The following is a 26,102-nucleotide window of genomic DNA, read 5'->3' on the forward strand; positions in this document are numbered from 1 at the left end:
CATTCCTCTTGTAGCACGCGCAAGTGACGATTCCCTGTCAACCAATCAACGTCCTGCAGTGAGTCTAGCTCCACCTTTTAGTGCCGTTCCACTGTGCTAGGTACCCCAATGGAAGGGTACCTAAAAAGTGGTACGGTACGGTTCGGCATTTTGGTACCATTCACAACTTTTGATAGTGGAAACGCAAATAAATGCGTACCGTTCCGTACCGTACCGCTCAGTGGAAACGAGCCATGAATGGACGTCCTGCAGGCACATGCAGGCTACATAAGTGCCCTTTTTGCAAGACATTCTTTAGTTTTATGTTTTATATTTTAGTTTTTATTTTGGCAAACAGTATTAATTCTCAATTAAGTGCCCTCCATTAAGCTCAACAACAAGCAAGCGAGTCTGGCGTTGGCATAAAATAGCGTTGAGCAAAATTCAAGATATGAATTGTCCCACAAGATTTTGTCTTTAATACCATATGATATGGTTAAGCAATATCACACAAACAAAAGTGCCATTTTCCAGAATATCAGCACAATTGCATAGGCTATGTGATATTCATTTAAATTTTAACACACAGTAATGCCAATTTTTATTGTTTTTGCTCCATTTCACCAATGATAATAGGCAGAACAGTTGGACCCTGCAGTGGCATTTGAACGAATCCGTGAATTAATGATTTTTTGACTTGCCGCCACCTACTGGCGGTTTTAGTTTCATATATATAGAAAAGTATCGTTTAAATTTTTCCAACATTTCATAAATATTCTAAATTTTACATTTAAAAAACTAATCTCATAACATAAATAATAATAGTATAACAATTAGGGATGAGAGTACATGAGAACCGATACTTCGGTATCAACATTTGAAAAATTCTCGCGGTACTTGTTTTTCTACATGGTACCGAACATGTATGCGCTACAGCGTGTAGGTTGAACCCAAACATATCATAGTAAATCAGTAATTTTAAAACTTTCCTCTCTCTCTCTCTCTCTGCACACACAGTTATGTCAAAATGCCCGAATATTCACGTTGGTTATGTGAATGTGAACAGCATGTGTAACAGCATACAGCATGTCTGTATTATTACTGATAATCAAACAACAAAAGAAAAGCTTTAATAAGCATTAATCTATATTTACTTTTGGTGGTATCGGTACCGACTACTAAATTTTTGGTATCGTGACATCCCTAATAACAACAGTAATAATAAATGGTCATTTCTGTCATTAATGCAAAACACTGATTTTGCTTGTTTACCAATTCCAGCATAATACCAACAAAGGACATACTTATTTAAAAATGCAAGTCATTTAAAGATGTTTTTTTTTTTTTTTTTTTTTAGCTTGAGCGCCTTCCCACCAAAATGTCTGTGCACAGCCCTGGATGTCCTAATGTCTTGCATTGTCGTTGTGAGATCCCAGCTAATAGAAACCAGAGAATTGATACCAATTATTAACTGGAAAACCAGTAGAGTAGTATGCATTAGGCTTGGGCGGTATTCGAATTTTGATACCGTCAAACCTCCTCCCTATTTTACCGGGGTATACGGTATTACCGTGACTAATTAAAAATTATGACATAATGGGCTCAGACGGCGTCACCAAACTGTGGGCTTGTGCCTACACCGTTCAGAAACTGAATGCCAGATCGGGCAAACAAAAAAAATTATTAAAAAAAATAAAGCCCAACCCGTGCGCGTTGAGTCCGGCCGACGGCATTAACTGTTATTATGAGCCGGAGCCCACCATTATTCAACATAATATCTGTGTGCGTGCAACAAGCAAGAAGTGCTTTTGTAATCCGGTGACGCGTGTCCATTGATTTTTATTAATAACCCTTTTCTGCAAAGATGGAAGTTGACGATCGCCATCTCTGTAGTGAACGCGCCCATAGAGAGAAATGCACATCATTACACAATCAGAGAGTGGCCTTATTCTTTTCGTTTTGAATGGTTTTGTTTAATGAAATTGACGATCGGCATCTCCGTATGAACGCTATAGAGAGAAATGCACATCATGGATTGCTCAGCCTAATCAGTGAGTAGCCTATTTCTTTCGTTTTTAATCGTTTCGTTTAAATAAATTTCAAGCTTTATTTATATATAGTTGTCATGTCTGTGAGGCATAGCCTACACTGAGTTTCGGTTAATTTATGAGATTTCAATGCAAGTGACCGCGGCATGCCCATCATGTCATGATTATCCAGGCAATTGGTTGATGAAAAATGTATTAAAATTAAGAAACAATTTATACAAAACGAAATTCGTTTTAAAGGGGCCTTTTACAAAACGAAATTTATTGAAGTGGTCAAATCGTCTGACTCCCGATGCATCCCATCTTATTTGTGCCGTTCACTTTTCATAATCAAAGATGGAAAAAATAACATTATAATATTTAAACAAATACAAAACTTAATGCGCTTATTTAATGAACTCGAGAACAAAATGCATCCTGGCAGCAGTGAGTGGGCGGTTGTTTCGGAGACATTAGGTTAGAGGTGTTTACATCTCTTGTATTTACCGCCTCTCCCTTCTCATTCGGTTGGAACCAGAAATATTGCCAAACTGCAACCACACATAAGCATTTTTTAGGCAATAAATAAATTATATATATTATAGGCTATATAAGTGACGGTAATGACGGTATTGAAACTGATACCGGTGCTATTTTAAGATCCCGCGGTATCCGATATTACCGTAATACCGCCCAACCCTAGTATGCATCCATCAAGAATGATGAATGTGAACGCCTCATAATCTCGGACACTTCATGTCTGTGCTCCTTTCAGCTAGGTGTGTTAACCTTTTCCTTCTGATGAAGCCCATTACAGAGAATAATCGCATGCCAAATGAAGACAAATGATGTGACCGCACTGTGCATGGAGTAGGAAATCCCTGATCACTGAGGCCCCCCATTCAACAGCATTGATTAGCTTCCCAACCAAAGTAGCCAGCCAGAGGAACTAAACGCTCTGAATCAATGCTACTTAGCAGATTATTGACCAATCGCTGCCCCTCTCTCTGACATTAAAGCAAAATTCAAATTCAAAGGAAGCGATGGACAACCAGCAACACGGTTTTTCAAACATATAGCTATAACATGCTGGAAAACTGTATTACGTTAATACAGATATCATTTTAATTCAAAATATTGATTGCAGCATACAAACAAGCTAACGAATTGAAGACGCTAATACCACAGCTCGACAAAAACATCTAGGTACAGCGTCTGTGTGTTGGGGGTGGGCAGGAGGAGGGTGATTTAACACCCTCCAACGGTCCCAAAGCACTGTAGTATTTTGCATACACCGCACAATGTTACCATGGTGACAAGACCCGATTCTAGGCCCTGACCCACAAGGCACATCCAGCCAGTATGTGTACCCTTGTGCTGATCGAAGCCGTGTCAATTAGAATTTACATTGACTAGTGTCTATGGGAAAATTCCACAACTAGCTCTCTTTAGAAATTGTCAATTTTGTCATATTCATTCATTTTAATTTGTTTTAGCAATTTGTGTGTTTCCATGTACATCAAAACATGAAAAAAATGGGCTTATAAAAATACGATAATGAAAGAAAAACAACATTTTAGACAGAAAATCTGTTTTTTTCTCAGGCTTTGACATCTAGAACAGATACATCTAGAAGACATGCACAAATTATATGCAGGGATTCTCCTAAAAAAAAAAAAATCCTTTTAGTATTTTTATCTGTTTAAGGCATTGTCAGCTTATTAAGCATAAATGGTTTAAGACTGTACGCAATGTTCAGAACGGACTCTTGAACGAAATGTTTCCAGTTTTTTTCCAAGACTAGATAAATGTTTGTTTCGTTGTATACATATCTGAAATTGTATACATTTCTGCCTACGGTATGTAATGTTGAAACTAACAAAGTACGCAACCGCCAGTGTGTATTTGTGCAGGAACCTGTGATGGGGGGGGGGGATTAGGGTAGAGAGAAAGAGAGATTTTGGTTCAGCTGAACCTCATTAATTCAGAAATGGAAATCATTTCTGCATGGAGCACCGGAGAAACGAGAGATGGAACGGGAGAAAGCAATAGAGAAGGAAAAGTCTGAGAGAACAAACAAAAAAAAAAAAGACAGAGCGCAGGGACATCGGGGAAAGTCGATATTTTTCTCTTTTTCTCTTATCAAGAGTGTCAACCCTCACAGTTTGCCAAAATATCTAATATAAGAGCTTTTTTTTTTTTTGCTGTATGTTTTTTTACAATTAATATTAGGGGTGGGTGGTGTGTCCAAATTCTTCTCTCAAGGTGTGACATTGTATTTCAGTTATATACCGTCATTCCATCCAGCCCTAATAAATATTAGAATTGTTATCCATGCATATTAATTCAACGAAATATTCGTGGGGTAATAACAACAGATTAGACACATATAATCAGTGCTTTTGCAATATCACATGGGTCATTATGATATATCAGATCTGTTATGCACACCACAGCATGTTTTTAAAACTCTTATAACATCATAAACTGTGAACAGCAACAGATGTCAAAACTATTAATTTGTAATCGCAACCAAGCCAAGAAATAATTATAAACCGGAGTCGTTTCAGTCAACCATAATAACGCCACAGCCAAATAATTACATTTGTGAAGTAAAAGCCACAACAGGAAACATAGTATTAATATCAGAATTACATTAATGTTTTGACGCCGAGCCTAGCACATATCGTTGGTGAAAAATCAGATTTGGCAGTCACACGCTCAAATTAATTAGTGCAATTAAACACAATTTGCAGCAGTGTCAAACCCTTTATTTTGGGTGGGCATTTACGACGCATTGGGACGTTTATTACCAACAAACATTAACTTTGCAGCATGCACTAATAACCTTTCGTGATAAATCAGCGAACAAATTAAAGAGACAAGGAGCTGAAAATGTGCCACACAACAGGAAAAATAATATACGCATAGGCAGAAGCTACATATCTAGTTTATGACTGAAATATGTAAACTAAAGCTGTACAGGTGAAAAACGTTCAATATGTGGAATGAATTTATATATTCTAAAATATGTTAATCGGAGCTGAGAGTACTACATTCTTATTGATAGTTGAAAACATTACCAGATAAATTTAAATATACAATAAATGAATATCCAAGCAGCATAAGATGTGTACAACTTGTTGAAAATTTGTCGATCTTTCTCTGGAAAAATTAATGAGTGAGAAGTACAATAATAAATTAATTAATAAAAAATATATACTTTTAAAATTATAAAATGTTAAATTATATATTACTATATTATTTTTTTAGATAAAAAAAAATGTACATGCTAATAAATAAACAGCAGGAGAGATATAAATAAGTGAAAAGCCATCTTCCCCAGCGGTTGATCTGTCCTGAGCCTTTTGGTGACTTTCCCGCCCTCCCCTCTCCCGGCTCTTGTAATATGGGGCAGCCTCTAATCTGACCGTGCATCCCTTGGATTACAAAACCACCGACAACACCACTATCACAGCCTTCGCAGACCCCCAAAATCAGGTCAACAGCCCCTCCCCCGGCCTCTTCATCACCCTCCTCTTCCTCTTCCATCATGAAAAACAAGACAAACTGTCCAGGCATCCCATGTCAGACGTAGTCCAAATATTTTGTTTATTCACGCCAATGTCTCTATACAAGTGTTAATATAGCATTGACTGATCATATAAGTTACAGTCAGTCTCTCTTATTGGGTGGACATACTCAATGTTTTAAAAAAAAAAAAACAGCGAATACAATTCAGATTGGATTTTCCTCAAATGGATATTAACAGAGCAAATTTATCACTACTACAGACTGTGGGAAAACCAATGCAGCATGTTTGGTAAACAACTCAAGGTCAGATTTTAGGGGCAAGGTGTGATTTAACATTTCAGACAGCAGCAGTTCAAGATTTCTGATTGGCAGCCGAAGAGCCGGTGACCTTTGTTTGACCCGTAGCCTTTATAAACTGCTGCAAGTTATTAAACCCTCGATCTTGCGCGGAGAGTCTGACAAAGCAGGTAGCAGAGAAATGAGACCAAAAAAAGAAAAGAGTGAGAAGATGAGAGACACACACGAGACAAAATATCAAACACAAAGCAGCATAAACGGTTTCATAAAAGCCACCTATACTCAAAAAAACTAAGATCTATGCAAGGTTTTTTTGTCTAGAACAATATGCTAATAAGCATAATGCATGAGGTTAAACTAACAATCCAGCAATCAAACCTCAATGAAAGTAAAGATAAAGAAGCCATACTGAGTGTTTAACACACACACACACACACACACACAAAAAAGCACAGAGGAGAGCGTAATATCTCAACAATGCAGCTGGGGCTCAAATATGCAAACACAAACACACACACTGGCGAAAACAGAAAGCTTTAGCACACCTGATCAGCTCAGAGACAGATGCATCTTTAGCTCAGAGCCATCACAGCTGGTCTCTCATAGGGGTAAAGGTTTATTTTTTAGATTCTGAGGTTAGATCAATCATAAAATAAACAGAACTGATTGATTACAATAGTCATACACCATGGTATTAACACTGTACTCATAAAAACTTCAATGAATACCATGGTACGTCAAAAAATTTGCCCAAATATCCAAAGTAGTGCCATGGTCATTTTTGTTAGTGAAACAAGAAAACAAACAAGCATACAAAAAAAGAAACCGGTACCATGGTACATTTTTAGTATCAGATAGTGATACCGTGACATTTGTACCATGGTACCATGGTAATGCCGTGATATTGTTTGGAGCAAGCAAGCAAGGACCTTGTGAAATGTTGAGACAGTGAAAGCATGTGGCAATTTAAGACATGTACAGAACCATCCCAGTTAAGCCCCGTCATTCTGTCGCTGGGGCAGCGGGGTACAGCTCTGCCAAGGTACGACTGAAGGCAGGTGCGGGCACGGCCTCAGAGGTAATCAGCCGGTCAGTGGGGAGCCATTTTGACTTCTAGTGAAAACCTCAAGAAGCACAGGGTATAAAAATAATAATTACTCTGCATTACGCTCACTGTCTGAGAATAGACCCATGGCGGCAGTTACAGCAACACAAGACAGAGGCGATACGAGCCGCAGTATCTTTCACCACACTGCCGTAGTATGTGTGCAGAGGTGAAACGTGGAAAAATAAACACTCCACCCAAATCAAATAACATAATCTCCAGTTATAAATGCTGTCTGCGTGAGTAGGACCTAGAGAAGGAGCCTGTTTTGAGGATTCATGCTAGTTTTGTGGGCTTTTTCCTCACAATCTCTGGAAGCCTGTTGAAACTTGATCCCTAGAACACCCCTGCTTTACAAATGGACGTTTTTTTTTTCTTTATTGCGCCAAGCCGGCACTTGAGAGCAAAGTGGAGAAGGATAGCCCGCTATGCCAACTGTGCCAGATGTGGTAAATGCCAGATGTGGGACCTGCTAACTTAACCTCGCAGCCATCAGCACAGCCCATCGCTAGTGCAACAAAGAGGGATGAAATGAAATAGAGAGACTTGGAATAACTGTGGTATCCCTTGATTCACACCCCCTTGCAAGGTTATGAGAAAAACGCACCACTGCGGTCTCTGTATTGACACTCACAGAAGAACCAGATGGTTTATTCGGACAAAACCCACAGCAGTGCAAACAGGAATCTGAAGCATTGTGCAGAGAGCAAGCAAACACCTCCCGCTTCTGAAGAACAGATCAAGACGGAAGGAAGAGTCGGTCAACGGAGAATTACTTCATTTTATTGTTTGCGACTCCTTACTTCAAATGTGATAACCTTTAACGTGAAGGGCACTAAGAAAGAATTGGACAAGAATGTTTTCAAAAATCAAAAACAAAATATGGAGGTCAGAAGACGACAAACATGAAGTCAATAACGCGGGAGTTCCAAGCATTTTTTTGTACATTTGGAGTGCTGTCAGTACAGAGAACAACGACAAAAATCGGTGTTGCCTACACCGTGTTATCCTCGTTTTAAAATTTGCACCCTGTTGACTTCAATGGGGCAAGTTTTAAACCTGCTTTTAGCCTCTTAACATCCTTGATGTGTCATTACAAGTGCACAGGTCATGTGAGTGATTCCTTCGGAGTGAACGCGGGTGAATCTGACTGCAGTAGATGTGAAAGATATTAATAAAAATGATGTTTATTCAGCCAGCGCACATACCTGTATTTACATCCTGTTTTCGGTCGAAGTCCACAGTAATCGATTGTCGAGTTCACGCGCGTGATCATAGGTACTAAACCTATGCGCGTGAACTCGACAATCGACTACTGTGGACTTCGACCGAAAACAGGATGTAAATACAGGTATGTGCGCTGGCTGAATAAACATCATTTTTATTAAATTGATGATTAAGTGAGTCATCAAGTCATTTATTCAGTAACGAAGCAAGTGGCTGTATTTATGAATGGTTCATTAAATCATTGACTCTCACGATTCGTTCAAAGCCGCAGATTCATTCATGAATCACGAAAACTTATTTCGCTGCCAAACAGATCAAACAATATTGACAATACTGTTCAATATGTAGATCACCTAACACTACCCTTTTGTTAGTTGAACTGTTGTATAAAATCAATGTCACATTTAAAGTCGAGTCATGTAGATAATTGGGAAAAATTGCATTCTTACTCGTATAATACATTATCAACATTAAAAACGAACTCACAGAGAAACGCCCTCTGTACCGAAGAGAGTTTGAGTCTTAAATCGATCTTCACAGTCTGTGTCTATAGGCTATGCTAGTAAGTGCTAAAACCCCACTTTTACAAAAGGTACATTGACTTTTTACAGCATTTTGCCTGTTAGAAATACAAGGTAGGTTTTAATGTTATTTTAAGGTAGGGTAGGTATTAAATGAACGGCAAAACTCAGCACTCCGTCACCTCTATTATATTAGCGAATAAGCAGTTCAATGAATAACACTCCATGCGACTGGCACTAAATGGGAAAATGCGACAATCGCACACGAATGGCAGAGATGGCGAAAAGGTGGATTGACAATCTTCAAACCGTAATTTATGCCAGTAGTGATCATTTTTATTGATTGTAAGCCAAAACCTGACACTATGCGATTTATTAATAGTGCTTTCCACTGAATTGATAAACATTTTTTAAAACGTAACAGTGACGTAAAATTAACCAAAAAGCCAAATTGCACAAACAGTGGTGAAGCAGCAACAATATCGGCGACCTGTGGAGAGTCACCAGTGTTAATTTAATGCCTGAAATTTATTACATTTTCCGTGGGAAGAGAATGTCTCAGAACCTAATTCTGGGTTGGCCGGCCATCTTCAAAGTAACAGCAGAGTTTAGATGAAAACAGCACTAGGGAGGTAGACTTGCAATTGTGGGAATTCAGACGGAGTTCAGGTCACACCTCCTCCAGACAGATGACATTTAAATTCCATTTATTTTCTTGGCAAACGCTACCTTACCAGTGCAACTTACAAGAAAATGCATGTACTGTACTGCGATGATTGCTTCAACACACAGAAAGAAGAAAAAAAAACACAAAACAGTATCAACAAGCCAAGGGACAATAAGAATGCAGTACTAATCACTGCAGTCTTGACTGGCTTACTAGTCTTGACAGACTTGGCTTACAAACAAGTAACCGTGGTATAAGAGGGATTACGTACAGGTCACTTCAGGATGATACAAGACACTTACGCTTGCGCTCAGGCATTTCTAGCAAGACGTGGTAGAAGTTCAAAATAAATCATTCTCGGACACACCTGCTCTCTACATCCAGATGCTCTGAAACGTGAAAAGGGTCAAATCAACTCTTGACGTCTCTTATGGCTAGACAAAACAAACAGCCTGGAGCACCATTTCACACTCTAGTTTCAACACAACATGCTCAGGAAAGTCAAAAGCTTGATTTTGAGGACAGAAAAGGGGTGTCAAAAGACATTTGAACATATTTGGTGAAACAGCATAACCACGGAAACCATGACCAAGCAAGTCTTGTTAAGAAGCTAGTTTTGTTAAGAAGCTAGTTGAGAAGCTTGGAGGGGAAACTAGCATGCTAGCATCTCATTCTGGGGACTTGCATCCAAAACACAGCATATTCTTTTCTCCAGGTGTTTTTCAGCCGGGAAATCTACAGAGAGGAAGATGAAGGTGAACAACAGCAAATCCTTTGAGTCACTGATCGGTGCTTTAAGGTTTATTCCTGTATGTCATCTTCCGAAAAGCTGGTTAATCTCATTGAGAGAAAGAAAATGAGAGACAAACATTGAGAGATTTCAAATGAAAATGGCAGAAACTGAGCATACGAAAGGAGAAAAAAAAAAGACAGGTGAATGCTGGGGCAGATGATGCAGTGAGAACAGCTCAGATTGAGAAGAGAAAAGCAGCACGTAGCTCACATTCAAAATCACAGTCACGCATTAGTCATCAGGACCACCTGGAAGCTCATGAAACAAAGACGAAGACAATGACCAATGCTTATTCACAATACACTTTTGCAACGCTCGGATATTATAAACCACCTGTTCCTCCACTCATCTTTTCAATGATGCAAAATGCTGCCAAAAGATGCAGCATTGAAAAACATGTTCGTCTGTCGCCCTTCCATCCTCTCCAAGTTTGCCATCTCGTAAGTGTGTCATTGAGGTACGCTCATGTCTGCCGTGTAGGCATATGTGACGGCTGAAATTGGTGTTAGTAATGTTCCAATTTAAATGGTGTAACAGAGGGTCAAGAAAAGGGCCTACATAATGTACTGACAATGTTTCTGTCAGTACATGATGGGATGGGATGTGATGGGGAAAGCCATGTTCCAGAGTGTGACACTTGATGTAGAAAGTGGGTGACATTAGGGATGTCCAAAACTATGTATTTTCAAAATGGACTAGTCAGCGGGTTGCCTGAACTACTAATTAGTCCTTAACGGACGACTGCCACATATAAACTTAATTCAAAAACATAAAATCCAGGCCTGGTCCTCTCTTGTCTTGCACTGTCGTCACTCCTCCTTTTATACTTCCGGAGCTCCTCTGTAAGACTCGAGACCGGTGTGGCACGCAGGTGACCCTCATCAGCGCTTGCGCCACCAGCCTCGCTCCGTTCCTATGGCACTCAACCCCGACCCTGCTTGCAACATGATCTATTCAAGGAGGCCTTTTGAGTTTTGGGTTTACCTGACCCATTGCTAAGGGGAATTTACATAAGGCATGCTCTTGCTAGGGATGCACAATATATTAGTACCATTATTTATTAGTATCTGTCTATTTTGGAAATATATATGGACTGTTTTTGAATAGTTAATTTGTCATTCAATTGTACAGTAGGAAAAATGTTGGCAAAGATTACATTTATCAGTGTTATTCAATTATCATAATTTAAAATAATAACTTTAAGTGAACATAATATTAAGACAGAAGTAATATAAATGTAAAAATTTTAAATGTAATAACATGCACAATTAAAAAAAATATCTAATGCCAGCAAACACGCATTCAATATCCACCGATACAGATACATTTATGTAAAAACCTTCTCAAATAAAAGGTAAGGCTTGTTCTGTGAAATACTTGAGGTAGAGTTCCTGACTTTTTGCAGAACCAAGGTTACCATCCAGATGAAACCGATACAAAAGGCACGCTCTCATCTGTCACAGTACATGCACTAACTATTAAGCCACAGCTTGAACTGTAAAAAGATCCTGAAAATAAGCGATACAATCTTTTAAATCACTCATCAGAACAATATTGTTTTGAAATCATCAGTTTACAAGCAACTCCACATGCAAAATTACATGACAAATATGCAAATCTTTCTGCTTGTGTAACTAAATACAGAGGTTTAGCCAAAGGCTCTGACAGGAGACAGGCTTCTGTGGGAGTTTTAGGAAGTGTGCAGCAAGCAGGTACATAACAAACCTTGCATACCACTATACCCTGCTTTCTCTTTTACTTTGTTTCTATTAAGTAAAAGACCATAATGTTGGACTAAATTATGATTTCAGATCTATAACTGGGAGTAGCAATCAATAGCTTGTCTATAAGTACACTGAAGTACTTCCAGATGACCCTGCCTGTTTAAAAAGGGGGAGGGGGTTGGATGGTAAAAATGTGGTATTGAGAGTTTCTTGGTGGCACTAGGGTTAGGGCCTGGTTTTGGGGAACTGGCTTTCTGCTTCTGGGAGCTCAGCCAGAGTCACAATCCTATAGCAATCCTCGGATTAGTTATGAACCAGATTCCACAGATCTCAAGATTTGCATGTTATATCCCATTATCTTTCCGCCCAACTGGAGGACTTACTCACACAACCTCCATCACTGGTCACAGACAGGGAAGACAAAAAGAAGGAAGACTCTCAGCCTCCCCAAATTCCACCAACAGAAAGTAAAAAAAAAAAAAAAGGTTTAATTTTATGACTGCAAAAACCTAGTCACTACTGAAACCCTGACTTGGAGAAGCCAATATAGCTGCAGCGCTGACAGTGAGGAGGATTTGACTCATGGGAACCTGCTTGTTTTTCTGCCCCTGATCCACTGACACGCTAGGGAATGGGCACAGTTATCAGCCTTGCCTGAGATAGCAGGCTTGATGGGGCGGCCAGTCCATAGGGATCCCAGAGCTGAAGTTAATCAGACAGAGACAGGTCTGGAGCAACCCATGGGACTAACGCCGCCGCATCGTCCTCGTCCTCGATCTCCACCACTCCCATCACCACCAAAACTTGTCACGACCTCAACCGTAAGACTCTTCACACAACATCAGCCTGGTGTCTACAAAAGTCTCAAAAATAGACAGAAAATAGCCTCAGGTCTTCTAAGAAGCGGCCAGCCAGTGGCTCGAGAGTTGACGGCCAAGGGAAATCGCTCAGGAAGATCAACGGTGCTGAGTAACCCTTGAGAAAAGAACTTGATGTGTTCACTTCATCCTAGCCCAATTAATAAAAACTCCAAACCTAAAATTGGTCTGCTGGACGCAACATTCTGAACCCAAATGGAGATTAATAGCCTGATGAAAAGATTTGGGTTAACTTTCGAAACGGGACAACACAGGCCGGATACGCTCTGACCTCCTGAACTTTGCCGAGGGTTAAAGGTCAGGGGAAACCGGTCATTAATCCTCAGACTAGAACTCGGGGGCGGGACATCTGAGCTTCGAGTCTCGAGTCCCCGAGGTCCAGTAGCAAAGCTTGGAGCCTGAGCCAGAGTTTACTTAGAAAAGGCCACCGAGCATTTCAAACAGTCAATCTGAGCAGACAGCCTGTTTCACAATAGCCACATCAAGTTCGAACACGGGTGGTCAGTCATGTGGAGGAGGGGGTCATCAGAACACTCATTTCGACAATCCCAGGTGTCCATTGGGTGTTAGAAATGATTAGGCGTATAGATTAATTGAACACACGTCAGACTTAATTAAGCATGGCGTTTAATTAACCATGTAATTAATCTTATAGAGGCCGTACACACACGTACATATTCCAATTGGTTGAAACTTCAGCAGGCAGATGACACGGACTTGTAACTGTTCTCTGCTAGTAAGTCCAGCAAATTAAATGTCTGAAGCAAGAATAGACGCATAATCCCTTTTGTGACTCAAGTCCCGAGATTTGGCCCAGGTGAAACTCTGGTGCTAGCAGTTAGCAGTAAATCATACTTACTTTCATATAATCTTTGACATATTATCCTCCTCTGGAGTGTATTCACAAGGTTTTAAAACTGCTAATGTGGCGGGTAAAAGATATTTGCACAATTTATATTTGATGCTAAATTTCTGCCAAAGAAAACATGCAGAGTGGGAAAGAGGTCCCTGTATACTCGGCAAGATACAGGCGCTAACACTTCAAGGGTTGAGCAAGGGTCAGTGTTTGTGGTCACATTAACATAGTCATTTGCAGTTGGAAAGCTGCATCAACAAAGAACTACCCTTTTTGGTGGAGCTCAGGGGTTGTCCACACATGCTACTCCAGTTCTCCATTACTAACTTAAAGGTCTTCTACAGATCAAGGGGTCAAAAGGGTCAGTCTGCAGACCTTCAAGAGTGACCCATGACAGCCCAGCCAACTCCAAATCCCACAGCTTTAAAGGGACAGTTTACCCAAAAATCAAAACTCTATCCCTCGCCTTCTTGTTGTTCCAAACCTGTAAGACTTACTTTCTTCTGCAGAACACAAAAGAAGACATTTTGACATTGTGGTCCAAACGGAATTGGACCCCACTGACTTTCACTGTATTGACTGAAATGACATACAGGTTTGAAACGCCGAGCCGTAAGTGAGGACTGAATTTTTATTTTGGGGTGAACCATTCCTTTAAGCATCTGGGTTACTGTGGCAGAACTTAATTAGAACCAGGAGGAACTGGACAAAGGTGTATCCTAGTTAGTACACCGACAATGAAGCAACCACACGTACACCGAATATTTGTAGATATTACAACATTTTCAGTGATCAAATATTTCCAAAAAAAAGTCCATTTAAGTCATGCTTTAAAAAGTCAGAACCTGTGTGGCCATATGTTGTAAGGGCAAATAGAAATTGAATCAGAAATATCAAATGTAATAACGAATCAAAGCTTAAGATGAACAGCACTGCTAACTGTTTACAAGCGGTAAACTTCAGGTTTATCCCAACCCCACAGTGGATAAAAAAGGAACTCACATAGTCGTGGAAAGCCTTGGCCTCACTGGAATGTTCACATGTCTCCCGTCGATCTGGAGCTGCGCAGTACAGATCCCAGAATACACTGCAAAATAAGGCAGAATAAACAAAGCTGAGTATCAAATAAATGGGTGAACTTCACAGAACGAAACAGCTGCCGAACTAAACACCAACAGGCTGTGGTACACTTTACAACATCAAGGCCATGTGAAAATGGTACTGAATGGCATGGTTTGTTTTAGGCCCAGTTGTTCTAATTTTTCCAATTATCCTAATCTTTACCAAAAACAAGTTTTTTAACAAAATGCTTGAGCTCAACTGTGATGCATCTGACCTACTCACAAATATAAACACCACATTGCAGTTGTCATTTATAAACCTTAAGGGTTTATTTTAACATGCAAAGCAATTTAATTCAGTTCCTTTTCGCCATTATGAGCTTTTCTTTTAAAGCACTGCAGGGCCAGACTGGGACACAATTTCAGGCTGGGAAATCGAACACTCATCCAGGCCATCCCATACACCCACAACAAATTTTTAAACCACGGATAACCCTATTTTCTGTACGGCCATCACATAAAAAAGGTCTAAATGCTTATGCTGGGGCCATGCAAAATAAAGGTTCCCTCTTGAACTACACCTACACTTCCCTTTTCCTTTTTTCCCCCGACACCTCTCCTTCTCTTCCTTGTATAGTGTACTTTTTTTTTGTGCTATTTTTCTATCTTTTTCATCTTAGAAGGACAAAAAATATATATATTTCATTCAAATATAATAAAAACATTTTTTTAAATTGCCTTAAATGTCAAAATTAGTACAAGAACTACATTATGACAATATGTTATTTCATTATTACGATGACTAATATATAATAATGACTAGAGATGCACCCATTGCAATTTTCTTGGCAGATTTTTCTGTAAGTGTGACCTGCCGATACAGATTTTCTTTCAAAGAACTATAATTGACAGCATATACAAACAAAAATCTACTTTTCTTCAATTGCAAAATGTTATTTTCATTTTTTTTTTAAACAAGTAAAAAAGCTAATTTCAAACAACAGCACAAATAAATGGAATAGAATGACGAGAGATATGAAATAAATGGCTTTACGGTTTTCAGGTGGGTATACAGTATATTCAGGTAAGAAATACGAATGAGTGAGAGGAGGCGGGAGTGTGTCACTTCGCCATCGGAGAGAAGAGAGCGAGAACGAGCAGCTGACGTTATTGCCAACAAAAGAGTCACCGTTCTGGGCCGATCATGAGGAAAATCGTCCGATTCCGGTCCCTGGCCGCTCGATCGGTGCATCTCTAATAATGACGTCCTTTTGCATTCAGTATTTTGAGTGACAATAGTAATCGGGTGCTACTGCTAACATGTGCTAGCAGTTTAATACTTCGCAAAGTTAACGAAGGCAAAACCGCAGCCTGTTTACAAATGAAACTAAGCTGGACTTGAAGCCCTGAAAAGGTCAGTAATTTTGCCGTTTCTTCACGGAGACCTTCTCTGCTCCACCTGACTGATTGTCTCCATCTAAGTTCCTTGCATCGATTACTTGCATCAAAACAGTTTTGATTGGCAGAGGCGCGGAGCAGACGTTAAGCGAATCCTTGCCAGTCAATTTTTTGTTTTAGAAACGTGTGAAATGGTTTCCAGTACACTGTCTGTGTAAAAAGGCACTTCCGAGGAATAACAGAAAAATGATTTTCTTCAGTATCACACTCAGTAGAACTTGACAGCTTCTATCAAAGCTGGGTCACTGCAATCATAACCCCCTGGATAGCTTCCCACTTTATGAGGTGCGACCTGCAAGTGGCTAATCAATTAGGCTTGATATTTGTTAATTAAGGAAATACAGTCCTTAAGGGCTGCTAGGGGGAGCAGGTTGCACTCCAAATGGTCCCTTAATTACTTCATTGAAAATAAGTACCTGTTAAACAGGTCGGCATTAAACCGCTCTCACTCTTTAGATATTGATTTAATGGACGCTTCATAAAAGCTGCTGAAGCAGGGCTTAAGAAAACGAACGCAAGTTGTTCCATCTTCTGAGGCAGCACTTTTACCGCTGTGCGTTATTTCTGCTGATGTAACAAAATTAAACTTCTGTTCTGAATGTGGGGAAAAAGCTTACGTTTGATGTGACAGATTGCAAAAAGGACAAAATAGGCCGTTCACGGCACAGCGACAGGTCAATGGGGCTAATCAGTTTCCAGCCATTTCATATATCTTGCCGTGGAGGGGAAACCATTTGACGGATTTGTGTTCGTGTCCATAACGCAAAGGATAGCTTATGACAGCTTTCATAAATCACTCACTGTTTATGGGTGGAAGAAGAGAGCAAGGTTAAACAACGTTCAAGCTCATCAGACTGCAAAAGTAGAGGAACTGCAGTAAAAATTGTTTAGATTCATATGCAGATTGAGCTTAGGCTTCTTAAAAGGAAAAGGTCAGCCAAAAATTAAGTCATGTGACTTTGTCTTCCATGGATCAGACTGCACTGTTCACCCTTTTCCATGAAATTACAATGAATGGGGACTAAATAAAGGTATGATAGATTCGTGAAGACGAAATGCCAAATGAATCATTAAGACTGAATCAATTAGATGAAGTGATTCAATGAAAAGATTAAAGTCAAAAGAACAACTGATTCAAGAAATCAGAGTTCTGTCATGACCTCATGTGATGCATCAAATACAGGTAAGGCAGATGTCAGGATTTTCGTTGAGTAAATTTCAGTCTGATCCTCACACAAAGCTTTAAAAAAAAAATCTATATAGCATTCTGTGGACCACGTTTATGCTGCTTTTTGTCATTTTTGAGCTTGATAGCCCCATCTCTCTTTCACTCTGGGATGTTCTTCAAAAATTACACAGTCATACTACTCCTTTTTGAAAAAAAAAGCTGAGACACAAAAAACGGCATGATGCCATACAAGATCCATAGATAAGCGAGTAAATGAGTGCTCAGTGGGAGGCACTATACATTAACACCTCACACATCCTATAGAAGCCATAAACCAGGAAACAAATATAACAGGTGAAAGGAAGGGAAAAGAAAAAGCAAGAAAGGCACTTTGACAGGGGAACGTCATGCCTGTTCTGTGCCCTTCAGTCAGTTCACAATAAAGCCGGGCGGCATTATCATATCTATCAGCCGCCGTTAAAGAGATTGCAGCTTTGTCGGAAAGCTGCTGGAGGGAGACAGCAGGACCATCTCAAATCCAATCAGGGTGCAGGGGAAATGAAATAAGACGCCAGTTACACTTTGTTACTGAAAAGCGTTTTCTAAAAAAAGTATGTTCGATTACCTTGATTTCAGCAAGACGACTTGCTTAATGCTTGTGTACTTTGCATTAACGCACAGGAAATGTTGGAAAGTTTGTCTTTAAATAGCCGGTGTGATGACACATGACACACCTCAGTGGCTTTAAAGACATGAGGAAGTGTGACAGATCTAAAAGTTAGTGTGCTATAACAGGTGTGAAATTATCCATAATCTTGTTATGTGAAAAATAATACTATACCTGAAACAAACAAAAAATACTAAATGTAATTTATATATAAAGAAAATAAATAAAACAAATACAAAACAGGAATTTTCTAAATTATAAATCACCATTATACTATACTAACTATAAAAAGGGGAGATGGGATAGGGAAATGACCCAAAACGAAGGATTCAAACTTGCCCGCATATAAGTGCCACAATGCAACAGGTCTGTACATGTAGATTTCCCGCCATACCATCTCTCCAACATTTTGTTCCTTTAGATAATATAAAACAAAATACACATCAAAATCTCTCTCTCTCTCTCTCTCTCTCTCTCTCTCAAAAAAAAAAATTCCACGTACTTCCAATACTTCAGTGTGGCGTATTCGAGTAAAACTGGATATTCAGCAAGAAACAAAAATGTAGGAAGTGATTAGATGGCGTGGGAGTTAAAGGACAAGTTCGGTATTTTACACTAAAAGCCCTGTTTACAGATCGTTTCTGGTGAAATAGAACGGTTAAGATTAAAATTTGGACACATGCTGCTGGCCCGAGAATTTTAGGTTTCTTTCGCTTTCCCCAAAACCTCCAGAATGGGTGCATAGGTGCACTGGAACAGTCCTTCCTAAAACGCATTAAACTTTCGTTTACAAAGACGTGAAACTCACCGAGTGGTCAGGGGTGTTCACTGATATGCTCACACAAAAATCGCTGCAAAAGATGCTTTCCAACAGGTGTTTTACCATTCGTTGTAAAACTGTGGACCTATTTTTCCAAACGCCTCACACCCGTACATTCTTCCGTTGAGAGCTTGAATAATAGACACTCCCGTCCAGTTGGTGGCGGCGGAGTAATACCGTACCTCACAGCACATCAAATACAAGTCAATGGAGTTGGACAAAAACTACGATAAAACCTGTTGGAAAGCATCTTTTGCAGCGATTTTTGTGTGAGCATATCAGTGAACACCCCTGACCACTCGGTGAGTTTCACGTCTTTGTAAACGAAAGTTTAATGCGTTTTAGGAAGGATTTTTCCAGTGCACCTAGACAACCATTCAAGAGGTTTTGGGGAAAGCGAAAGAAACCTAAAATTCTCGGGACAGCAGCATGTGTCCAAATTTTATCTTAACCGTTCTATTTCACCAGAAACGATCTGTAAACAGGGCTTTAAGTGTAAAATACCGAACTTGTCCTTTAACATATCAAACAACAGAGTTTTCTAAAACAATAACTAAATAGCTATTTAAAGGTGAACTAAGTAACTTTTTTTACCTTAACTGAACAGCTTCGGAGTCATTGGAATGGTTATATTACTTATTTCGGGTTGAATGGTGGTCGTTTCGCACCCCCCTGGTGCCCGTGAGCGGAAAATACGCACTTGCAACTTTGGGGGGGGCGGCGGCCTCGCGTGATATCAGGTCTCGCGATGTAAACAATTGCTTTACGGCCAAAATAAATCTGCTAAAATGCCGTCATTATTGCGCTCCCTCACGCTGTTCGAACCCGAATGAAGAAGACGTTTTAAAGAATGTCCCATCTGCTTTGATGTCGTTGATCTACTAGCCTCTGGTGTCTGAGAATCGCCAACGAGTTTTTACAACAGTGTTGTCAAATATCTTTTCCGAAGCTGTGGGGGGAGCTCTAGAGAGAAACCTGCGAGCAAAAAGCGAGAATACAGCGAAGAAATCCCGAAGTTACTGAGCCCCGCTTTAACTTATTAGCTATTTGACTTATTCTTGGAATAACATACACCGCTTAATTATTCACTATTTAATTGAATAATTATTCACCAGAAACATGAATTCATTCAGGGTCAGTTTTGATTTTGTCTTGACTTTAAACACATGCCGCTATCCATCAGATGTAGTGCACAGAAACGTTCTTAGCATCAATGCAGTGTTGTACAACATGACCTGACCTAAGAGTTTATCAGTCTAACATGTAAATCAGCTGCCTTTTCATTTGCATTAAGTCTTTTTAGATTGCGTCATGTCAGTGAAGAAAAGTGTTAAAAAATAAAAATAGGACATTTTGTGTTCTACATGCTTTAATGTCAACTTTAGGGCATACACAACCACAACACCCTTTCTTTCTGTTTTTTTTCCAGTTTTAAACAGTTGCGTTTAAATTAAAGTGCATTGAAGGTAAACACTTCTTTGTGGCTTTTCAGTCATCTCTACCATTCAGCCATAGGCCATCTGAAAGTAAATCCATGTAACATTTCTATGGCTCGACTTTCTCCTTTCTTACCAGAAATCGATTAAACAAATCTATGCACAAGATTAATCACAAACGGTCGACCTTTTTTTGCAATCCACACCTGCACCCCAACTAAAACCACCACCCCCAACCCCTTGCTCGCCTTACAACAGATGTGGATGACTGCCCCTCTCACCAAACTTTGCCTCCACCCCCTTCTGCCCCACCCCAGAGCCTGGTGCTACCATTCAAACCCCCTTACAACAGGAAACTGTCTTAGACAGAAGGGAAGAAAATGCAAAAGGGGGTAGCGGAGAAGGAGATTTGGCTGTTTAACACAAAGAAGACTGGAATGCAAGGAGTTAATCCGTTTGAGGGTTCTTCCGCAAACAAAGGACAGGCCTCCAGACAAAGGTTGGTGGGGGTACGCACAGGGGGGAGGGGTTGGCTTTCCCTTACCATCTGGCCCTTTTGTTTGGGGGAGGGGGGTTGGTGAAGAGGGCGGTACTCCATGGCCCCTCCGAGTCCCTAAAACCCCGATACGACCCCCCTCCTCTACGTGCTATAGCTCCAGACAGACACCCCCTCCAATAGTGTCAACAGCATACAGGGACCCTCCAAAACCCACTAGACTCCCAATAATCTCACAGAGGGGAGCCAGTAATCCAAGATGGAGAATAAGTTGAGTGTGATAAATGAACACACTGCTCTGTGTGAACCTGATATCCATGCACTGATCTTATTTTTGAGTAAGCTTAGAACATAACGTGAATTCCAGACCAACATTAGAGTCTCCAATGGACCCAAGTTAAGATGGATGCCATATTTAATTTGGTTCCAATAAAATAAGGCTGTTATGGATAGATGTACATACTGTTCAATAGGTTCTACTGTTGCGTACCTTGGGCTCGATAGTTCGTCAGACAAAACATTGAAAATGAGTCTTTCCGAAAAGTTACCAGTGGACATAAAAACTATAGGAAACAATGGTTCCCTGTTGAAAATACCATCTCAGATCAACATGAATTTCCAAGCTAATCCTAACTGGGCAGCTTCTTGGTAACTAGCTAGTCCACTAGCTTAGGAATGTTTTTCACTAGCAAAAAAAAAATAATTGGTTGACCAAAAGAGGCTTGCTGGTTAAGCAAGCTAAGAAGCCTTGTAGGCACAATGCTGGTCTCTTCAACAGGGTTTTGGATATAAGACCTTATTGAATGGACTGTACATTTAGCCCTCACAGCCTCATTTTAATTTGTGTAATAAATTCAAATCAAATATGGCCTCTACCCTGGCTAAGGTTCACAGAGTGGAAGCCAACAAAGAGGAATGCAAGAACATGTCTTTATATCAGCCAACAGTCATCCTCTGTTGAGATCTTCAAATCCATCCACAGCAATCACTCACAGACAACCCTCTACACACACCTAGGCAATAGAATTGCCATTGGCTAGTAAATTATTTTGGTTACTCACCAGACTGATATACCATTTTATATATATATAAAATATATACCAATAATAATAATAATAATAACAATATACAACGCACTAAGGATTGAGGAGTTACTGGGTTCATTAATGTTAATCACGTTGTCAGCGTTCGCTCGAACTGATTTGCTGAAATCAAAACAGGGACGTTAATAGGTGAGCGCCAGCCAATGAGATTAGTTAGTTCTGCCCACTACCAGAGAATCCGGCATATCTTCTGCTTGTTCTTAAAAGCTGAATAATTCCAAATGAACTCTGTTATTTTGACAGGAAAATACAACAAAGAATATCGTTTACATGTAGCGCGTCGATTCTGTGTGGCATGTAAGACTCTCACTCTCTCTTTGCGTTTGTGTGTGTGTGAGAAACACAGCGCCTTCACAGAGTTTACGGCACGTCAAATACAGGTACGCTGCGCAGGCCTAAAACAGGCCTAATGCTGTATGGCAACATACAAATATATATGTAATAAGGAGACAACCACTTCCAAGAATAATGGACTGTCGTTCATTAAGGCTCCTCTACTGCTGCTAATGGCTAGCATGGGCATACCGTCAGAGAATGTTAGGGGTTTTGAGTTACAAGATCGATACATACCACCACCATGAGTGCAGGAATCCAGGAGGCTCTCCTAATGTGATATTCTTCTCCCATCGGATCTAAAAAGGTAGAAACAGAGAGAGAGAGAGACAGAGAAAAAGAGGTCAAGTATGAATAGAGCAGGTTCAGAAAGCATGAACTACAGTTAAAAAGCTCCATTATAATAACAAAACAAATTAAACATCTAGTAATTTTGGTTCAGCAGACCAATGGCAAGCTGGTTCCAGTCTAGGATGTACAAAAAAACCATACAAAACCAGTTATTCCCTCCTAAATAAGTCCTCTAATCAGGTCACACTGGTTTAGGGTCACACTGACCAACACATTATAAGCGATATATGGATACCTCATAATATTAAAATGTTTTCTAGCTTAAATAGATGCTCAAAAACAATGCAATGGCCAAAATCCCTGTCCGAATGTGTATGGTTGTAGCATTGGTGCTTTAAAAGGTTTTACTATGCAACTTCAAAATATAAATTACAGACGAAACTGAAACATTCAACCCTAATGTATAATATTTCCAATATATGTCCCCATAACACAGACACCATTTAAAGTATTCGCTCATCACATTCACTCTATCTTTAAAGATTACATCTACTCAGCCTACCACTGTAACGGATGCTACTTTTCCAAACAGACGTATTGATTTCAGAACATGCCCTGTCTATAACTATGCACCCAAAAAGCTGATGTGCATTATTCTGCGTTTCCCTGATGTAAGGGACTGATTAACAATGTTTTAAAGTGTGTGTGTGTGTGTTTGTGCTGATCTGTGCAGAGTTGTGTAGCCCCTTGAGGTCCAAGGTGTAAGTAGAGGGAGTTTCAGCAGTAATTGTGAGGTGGCAAAGGGAACAAGCAGGTGACTGCTCCCTCATTAAGCTTCAATGCACAGGTGCGTCCTCCTGCTGTGTACCTGCCCGGGCCGAAAGACCTCCCCTGTGGTGTACGAGTGTGCCTGCACTAAGGTCTCGAGATCTGACGAGCGTTCGCCTAATTGAATAGCAACGGCGGTAATGACGACTTTCGACAGCACGCATGTTGACGCCCTACCGCCGTTACAAAAACACTGAAGCGTTGGTAAACACAGCCATCTGTTTACTTGTTGACTCTTTAATATTTATTTACAGAGTACAGTTTAATTTAGCAGTACAGTAGAATTAGCCTTTCTAAGACTATGCCAGACTAGACTTGAGGCAACAAATAAACAGCCTTAGGCAACTAATGCAATTAAGCTATGACTGTCAATAGATTCAATAATTATCAATACTTTTTTGCAGTCCATTCCTTTAAAAGGAAAAAATAAAACTATATCTGAGTAGAGGTCGACCGATTTTACCAATAACAATAACAAGGATGGACCCGATAACCGATAGTTAATTATCAAAGATAAATATCAAAACTAGTTTTGATTATAATCAACCGATAGTTTTTAAAATGGATACTGAACATGAAAACATAACACATGAAATAGTGCTGAACTTTATTACAAAAATCAAAAAACAGTACTGAACCATGAAAATGTACTGTACTTTTTAAATATAAATAAATAATAATATATTAATTATACCTTGATTATTCATGTTAGTTCATAGTGCATTACCTAATGTTCTCAAAATGTAAAAATGTATTAGTAAATGTTGAAATTAACTAAGATCAATAAAAGTATTGTTCATTGTTAATGTTATAAATTGACTCAATTTCATATAAATACAAAGTTATAATTATCTTTGAATATATACACAAACGCCATGGCATTGAAATGAGTAACATGTATATTGTATACTCTCCCGCTTTATTTGCTTCTATTTTAGAACACTTGATTATCTAATCAAAATAACAACATGTATTACAGTGACGATTAAAAAAAAAACTGAAACCGGAAGCATTTCTGATTTGTTTATATGCTTATGGCGGTTGCATCACTTTTCTTTCTCATGTCACTACCTTTTAAATATGCAACTTCGCGGCAAAACAAATGAATAAAAGCGACCAGCTGGGTATAAACAAATGAAAATAGATCCGCTTGAGGTACTGCTAATGTTAGCATCCCCTCAGCCTCGACGGCAAACATACTGCTGTTCTTTCTCTACTAATACAGCATCTAGTCAACAAATGAATTACTTTATAATGATATGAAACCACGTACAGTAGCGTACTGTATACATACAGTGTCATTGTCTGTTTTAAATCCGAATCTAAAGCGTCAAAACAAACTCCACAGGGTGTCAGTGATAGTTTTTAATTTCACCTCTAGGGGGCGCTCTCATTTGGCGTAATGACAGCGGACACTTCTCAGCCGATTCAGAAATGGACGCAACCCGGGGAGTTCAGTTCAGTTCTAGAGCTGCACGATTCTGGATGAATTAAGAATCACGATTATTTTGTTTCAAACAGAGATCACGATTCTGAACGGACAACTAAACAAAATAACATGTCATAAAATCCTGCAGTCTATTTAAAATGTTTAATTAAAACATTTTTTATCGGTTTGAATGAATGATTCAATGATTCGCTTCAAGATTTCACTTGTTTCATTATTGGATGAATTTGCATTTTTGAACGAATCTCTTGATTGATTCAATGACAAATGCACTTTTTAACAGTCACTTGTCGCCACCAAGTGGCATAACAATGTAATCGATACAATCGTTATTTGAAGAGCCAAGTTAAATTCAAAAGGTGATTTGCTCTATTTTTATCGCTACCGGAGACATCAGTGTTTATATCCGAACTATAAACTTTTATCCCAGTACTCCTATGATAATCTGAAAGAAATAATGATACAGTGAGGTTGAAAAGACACATGAATTCTACTCTTTCTGGATCAGCGTCAGCTCCAATGCAGATCTGAATGTTTCGAATTGTTGTCATTTAGGAATGAAATCGCCTGGGTGTTTGAATCGAGATCGTGATATTTTAACGATTAGCTAATCGGTATGGATTTTTGCCGATAACTGATTGTCCCAGCAAACGGTTATCGGCAAAACCGATCAATCGGTCGACTTCTTTAGGGTTTGACAATTCGTTAGGATAATGCACAAAGTGGAATATATTAAAAACATCATGCTCACATATATTACTTTTCATTTCAACAAAACGTACAAGAATTGCAGCTAAAAACAATAAATAACAAAACTTTCTTCGATTTTTGCCTTTTTTTGATAACTTTTGATCAATCTTATAAAATTTCACGATAAAAAGAGGGAAAAAGTTTTATCTAACATCTCATCTGAATGAAAATTTTATATTATTGAATGAATATTGAGTTGTCCAGGAATTGAAATGTGTAAAATCATGATATCGCACTGTGGTGTTTAAATATCTGTGTATCATGCAACCCTACAATGCTGGGCTAAAATTCAGAGACAACACCTCACCAGTCTGACCAAAGTCCCAGGAGGTTCTTAAATGCACAAGGCCAGAATTTGGCACAGTGCTTCATCTTTGTCAAACTTTTTCTGAGCGAAACATTTAAAAACACTAGGAGCTTTTAAAAGGGCACTTAATGATACCCACACAAACAAACGCAGCAGGTGCCAGAGGGCCGCGGGCGAATGCAATAAGATAGATGATAACATTTGAAAAGTTCACAATCTGTAAAGGTCCTGAAGCACTAAAGAAGAGTGTTAATGTCTTATAATGTCAAACAATTAACATTTACACATCTTTATAACTGAAAAAACATATCTTGTCAAAAACAGCTTCC

The 26,102-nt window shown here is 39.3% G+C and overlaps 1 protein-coding gene across 1 annotated transcript in view; it reads right to left on the reverse strand.

The window, feature by feature from the left end:
• ssbp4 (single stranded DNA binding protein 4) overlaps nt 1-26,102 on the reverse strand; it is a 68,746-nt gene that overhangs the window by 31,831 nt on the left and 10,813 nt on the right. The window contains exons 3-4 of the mRNA XM_084416786.1: nt 22,388-22,449; nt 14,611-14,695 (exon numbers count right to left, since the gene is read on the reverse strand). Of these exons, the coding sequence (XP_084272912.1) occupies nt 14,611-14,695; nt 22,388-22,449 (147 nt within the window). The remainder of the gene's footprint in view (nt 1-14,610; nt 14,696-22,387; nt 22,450-26,102) is intronic.

Source organism: Rutilus rutilus (genome assembly GCF_951802725.1).
Source record: "Rutilus rutilus genome assembly, chromosome: 8".
Taxonomy (NCBI): domain Eukaryota; kingdom Metazoa; phylum Chordata; class Actinopteri; order Cypriniformes; family Leuciscidae; genus Rutilus; species Rutilus rutilus.